The sequence below is a fragment of the Balearica regulorum genome, chromosome 7 (assembly GCF_011004875.1).
Source record: "Balearica regulorum gibbericeps isolate bBalReg1 chromosome 7, bBalReg1.pri, whole genome shotgun sequence".
NCBI classification, from domain to species: Eukaryota; Metazoa; Chordata; class Aves; order Gruiformes; family Gruidae; genus Balearica; species Balearica regulorum.
In genome coordinates, this window is record NC_046190.1 from 34,378,258 (window position 1) to 34,384,257 (window position 6,000).

General features: G+C 37.8%; 1 protein-coding gene across 1 annotated transcript in view; it reads left to right on the forward strand.

The window, feature by feature from the left end:
* The window catches only part of REEP3 (receptor accessory protein 3), a 41,607-nt gene extending 37,479 nt beyond the window's left edge, over nt 1–4,128 (forward strand). The window contains exon 8 of the mRNA XM_075758848.1: nt 128–4,128. Coding sequence (XP_075614963.1) covers nt 128–184 — 57 coding nt within the window. The 3' untranslated portion in view covers nt 185–4,128. The remainder of the gene's footprint in view (nt 1–127) is intronic.
* Nucleotides 4,129–6,000: the final 1,872 nt, after the last annotated feature.

A 6,000-nucleotide genomic window follows, 5' to 3' on the forward strand; every position in this document is an offset into this window, starting at 1 on the left:
GAATCTGTGGAGTGTCCAAAGCACGTTTAAAGATGCGACTAGATTGGATTAGTGGAAAGGTAAATAATACTTCTGCCTGAAGTGATTTCAACTCTTTAAGTTGTAATTTTTTTTTTTCCCCCCCCAGATACGGTATGGATCACTGAAGTATAGAGTAAAGAAGAGACCTGTTGTATACTTCTAAGAGAATTGCACAATGCCTGCAAGACAAACTGCTGTATTATAATAACTTGAATTCAGTGTGTCAAGTGTTAAAGATCTGTGTATGATTCATATAATGAGTATGTATAAATAGATATGGTAGGACTTGGTTTTATGAACTTAAATGGTTGGATAAAGTATTATTCTGCTTTTCTTTAATTGCTTATTGTTTAGACTTAAATCTGGACAAGTTATAGTATAAATTTCAGCATTCCGTTAATGGGAGTTAAATGAGTAACAGGAAACAGCCTTTTTCCAGAGGTACCGAACAGATCCAAATAATTACTTACAACTTCTGCGAATTCAAGTGGAGTTGTATTTGGAACTTGTGAACATTGAACCTATTGTGTCCCCAAGTTTACATGGAAAGATAGGTATACTTGAAATATTTTTTTGAACTGCGATTCCTGAAAAGGCCTTTGTGTAATTTAAAAATGTACAGTTTAAAGGATATTGGATGATGGTGGGGAAGGAGAAGGAAGGACGAGGTAGATATGGTACATCCTTAAGATCATTTTCTTGCATCATGTTGCCAAGCTTAAACTTATATAATCCTAATAGGTGCATACTGGGGGTACGTTTAGCACTTTATGCAGAACTGTATAGTTTTGCACACTCTTACTGATTTACAGCTGCACATTTTAGAATCTTAGGTAGATTAGACTTAACTTTGGATTGCCAGCAATTTTTGGTTTTCTTGGTCTTTTCGAATTTATCGTGATTGCTTAAGTACGCTTAGGATGCTGTAGATATCTGCTACTAATACTTAACGATATTATCAGGTGCCTTTCTACGTATTCCAAGGCTGTGTGTTTTTTTTGTCTGTGTGTAGGTTTTTTGTTGTTTTGTTTGTCTGTCTTCCTCCTTCACCTAGAGAGGTGTAACATGTTTTAAGTCTGTTTTTCGGTTAAAATTGTGGTAAGTAAAACTTGTAGCAATTCCAGTGATAGACCTCAGGGATCTGATCAGCCCATCAGCTGTGTATGAGAAGTCATGCTGACATGATGGCATATGTGATAGATTATTCAGGCCCTGATTTGGTTTTGCTCTGCATTGCTTTAAGAATGTGTGTGTGTGTGTGTATATATATATGAACATATGAGTGCATATTTCATATCATATGTGGATTCTAAAATTGGCTGTGTCGTACTTGCTTATATTGCTACAGTTATTACAAAAATATTTACATAAATAGCTTTTTCTAAAAGTCTAGCTGATTTAGTCAGCCATTTTATAACATAGTGTCCCATGGCATAACTGTTTGCACAGAGATTAATTTTGGAATGTCATTCAAGGCAGGGACTTGTCAAAATTACTTTTGAGGTCCCCTTTGCTTCTATTTTCTGCAATTCTAAAAACTAGACTGACCTTAGTTTTCTGTGTGACTATATTTCTACTGTGGATTCAGGGAGAAAACACCCACTTTTTGTAGATAGTATTTCATTACTTGGCACAGGGAGAGATGGCATTACTTTTCTTGAAGAGAAAATGGCATGTGATCCCTCTTATCCTTGGATCTTGGACTCCAATCCTTAGACCCTTCCCCAGGCACGACAGTCACCTGCAAGTCTACTGCAGCGCTTTTAAACATATTCTTAAGGCTTGGGCCTGATGCAGTTCTTTTTCTTTGTTACAGCTATAGCGGGTTTGCTGCTGGTAGGCACTTAATGGCCTGTTACTATATACTGACATTTGAAGTAGTCTTCTCTAGACTTTGGGCCAGGGTTTGAATTTTATGGATAACAATGCAGCTGGTCTGTATCAGCATTGCGTTACTCGCTTGCTGTTGCAGGCATTTGTAAGCCAAGTGCAAAGCCTTTGACAAATATGGCAATACTGATGGCGCAGTTCTTTTAGCATCTCCAAGGAAGTTAAATGCTTTAGTAAGAGGTTGCAACAGTCCACAAGTGATTAAAAGGCCAAAGCTTGTATCACTTTACTCGAAGACGCTGTTGCATACCAGAAAACAGGAATCTTGTTCTATCCCAGATGAGTACAGTGCAAAAATCCCATCCTCTAACCAAAACCACAACTTGTGATCTAGCTTTTTATAAGGAGCTGTTGTCTGTGGAGGAGGCAGTGATCAGAAAGGCAGCCTCCCCGGGGCCTGGTTCATCACTTGTGCCCCAGGGATGTTTGTGCTTCTCATCTGCTTCCCTGATGTAGGGAAAGGCTGTCTGTGTATTAAGGTATGTAAGGCTTTTGTATTTGCATCTTGCTGCTCTTTGAAAATTAGACTAACCTGGGCCTTGGGTGGAATCTCTAACCCTTACTCTCCGATTGAACATCCTCCTTGAGCACTTGCTCCCACATCTTGCTTTAACTCATCATGTTTGTCTTATCGGCAAGCATGGCAATAAAACTGTCATCTGTCTACAAATCAGAATCCTGTGTGAAGGAGCAGGGTGAGCCCTTCTTTTGGAATTACACTTCTTGTTACAGGTTCACAGAGATCCTGTTTCAGGAGTTGTGTTCTTTTCACGTTTCCAGGGCTAGAGATCATTTGAGTAGTTTAGGCTCTACTGCACTCATGGTCAGTCAGTTCCTCTGTGTGTTGTTACGTACTTCAGGCTGTAACTTCTGGCAGACTTAACTTGCTAATTAAGAAGTGACAAAGGCTAAATACACTCCTGAACTATGCATGGGACTAGGAATGCAGGCGGTATTAGTCATATTCCTTACTCCTTGCATATAAATGCACTTGTGTTCTGTCAGACTGTCTTAAGTGATAAGACTTCCAGTGTTTTCCTAGCTGTTTTTTTCAGTCTGATATCCTACTGTAAAAGTCTTTTCTTCACAGCTTGAGTTTGCTCTTTGAATTTATCCTGAAACTGGTTCACTGTATTATCTTAATTTTTTTTTCCCTTGCTGTTCATTGTCAGCTGATGCTTGGCAGGGCACAATGGCATGATTAGCTTTCATCCCAATGATATGTATTTCTCACTGCTTGTTGAATTTAGTTTAGTTTGGTTTTGAAATATTACGCAATTTTTTTAAACTTTGTGTACAGGGAATTTTCAAACTTTTTTGCCTTAGTAACTGCAAAAGTGATCTGTCTAGCTCTTGCCAGTAAACTTCTTGGAAAAATGTTAAACAAAAATCCAAATTAAACCTAACATTCATTTTGGTTTTGGAATTTATATAATTTGACATTAGCTATGTTTTAGTCTTACGAAAAAAGCATTTCTTGAGAATTGCCTGACTGCCACCAACAGAACTGCTAATGTAGTTAAAGTACCTTTAACCTCCATGTAAGTTTAAAAGAGAATATGTATTTCTTAAATCATATAAAGGTTTCAAACCTTTCCAAAATATATCCGAACTGACTCAGATTTCTCAGCAAGAGCCTACTGTACATGTTAAAATACACAGTTTGAAATGAGGATTAAATTGATGGCCTCAGTTGCAAATAAACTTAGGCCGGACTCTGATTACAAGGTAATTGTCAATATTAGCTACTTAATGCTAATTGCTTTGCAATGTGAAAGTAACTGAATATTATCCAACTTTTTGCAAACTGTAACGAATTTTAAAATGAACAGAAGATAATTTGGTTAAACAGAATGGTGGAGTAAATGCTAGATGCATTTAAAGCGCTGTTCATGACAAAATACATGTTTTATTTTTGGTGTTGCTTTTATTAATGGGAAGTTGGTATTTTAAAGTATTTTTCTACAAAAATGTGTATGTGCAAAGGCAATACTCTAACATTTTTCACGAACTCATATTTTTAAATGCTACAGACCAGAGACTGTCTACATTGAGACTGCAGTTAGTAGCTTTAAAAAAAAATGCAATGTAAGCTTTAATTTTTATATTGTAATAATAACTTGCTGTCAACTTGTTTACATATTTGTAGGAGGGAAAGCTTTATTATGCATTGACTTATCTTGATACTATCTTTAATAAATGCTGCTTTGAGCAGGATGCAGTGGATATTTTATTACCTGAATTACGATTTACAAACCAGTCACTCTGTAATCTGTGTTCTGTTTATTATAATGATTCCTGTACTGAAACAACCTGTCTGAATTTTGAAGAGGTTTCTGAAGTTGTTCAAAGTATGACTAAACTGTCATTGAGGTTTTTGCCTTAGACCCTGATGCTGATTTAGGCTTAAAACGAAACTTACCCTGCTAAAGGCAACTTGAAAATGCTATAGTGTTATCTATTTTGATTAGATGTTCAGCTTGGAGTCAAGTCAAAATAAGATGTGTAATCTCCAAAAAAAGTATGGCTTCCTGGGGAACTGTTAGGTTTTTTTTAATTAATTAAACCTCTTCTAATGCTAGCCTTTTTTATTGATGCAGCTTTACTGTTGTTTGTGCCAACGAACAGATCTTGTTTGGTGTTTTCTAGTCAAACAGAGTTGTACTGGTAAGCCAGAGGAGGAGACACATAAACTTGGGTCTTTCCTTTTTCCAACCTCCCTTCAAGTAAGCTGTTAACATCCCTAGCAAAAAACCAAGAAAAAGCCCTCAGTAACCTAGTTTTCTGGACCTCTTTTGCAAGGCTTCCTGACTTACTGCCTCAAAGGAAAGAATTGCTTGATACAGCTAAGAGAGGAGAAAGACTTAAAGTTGTTATTTATTGCTACTGTATCATAAGCATTATGAAAATACATCCCAGAAGCACAAACTGACTGTAAGGGACCTTGCAGTGATTCAGTTCCTAATGCCAGAATAGCTCATACAGTACAAACCCGCTAGCTACTGAAGAAATTGTGGATGTCAGAAAACAATGCTGATTTTTTGTTTTTCCTCCCTTTATTTGTTCAGCTAATGTTTAGCAGGTAGCAGGAACCTTGGTGAATGGCTAAGAGCTGTCTTCCTGACATTTAATGTGATGCTGCTGAGACCTGCTCAGGCAGTGATTCTAAAATAGTGCTGGTACGTATGTCCTAGGTGAAAATGTTGAAGATTAAGCGGATGCAGCAGTGGTGAGAGGTTTTTTGGTCTCTTTCTTTTAAGACACCTGAAGTGTTATTTTCCATACTGAGGTGGGAAAGCAGATGATTGAGCGTTAGGAGGGACGTCTTGTAAAATCAGGAGACTTCCAAAATTATTCTCATGCTTTCAGTAGATTTATTCAGGAACAAAATGGGAGCATGTCTTGTTTATGTCTGCCTGCCTTTGCCAAGGTTCAGCAACAGATTGCTCTGTTTGAATTAGGGTAGGCATCATGAAAGCAGCTGGAGCAGAGACTAGAAGTACTTCACATGAAACCTAGGATTTCACTCCTGTCTGCTAATGTATGATGACTACATGGATGAGGAAGCTCAGAAATTTATTTAGAAAGTCCCTTGTATCCACACTGTCACAGTTCCAAGGTAAGCAGCACTTTGACCTTCACTTAGCTCTTCCTGGGCAACATAGCAGCCGTGTTGCGTGGCACTTGCTGCTTTCTCAGTGAGCTGCACCGTCCCATCCAATCTTCCCATTAATTTTAGTTCTCCCGGACTAAGAATACTAAGGGGAGGTTGGTCATCCTAGCTTACTGTCTCAAAGGAATGAATTTCTTGATATGGTTAATTGAGGAGAAAGATGTAAAAATAAACCCCCTAAAGTAAAACAAAAACCTGTATAAAGCTAGTGTAATAGTAAAACTGTGTCTTCAGACTTAATGCTAGGAAAAATATAAGCATAGCTACTTGTATTACAGTCTTGAAGGAATTGCACCAAAGGCGGCCGCTCACCATACTTGTGTCAAACCCTTTCCCTAGCTCTACGTAACAGCTAATGTCTCTAAATGCTAGAACTACCAACCTAACTGGAGTTCCTGCTGTTGTCCGTAGGATGT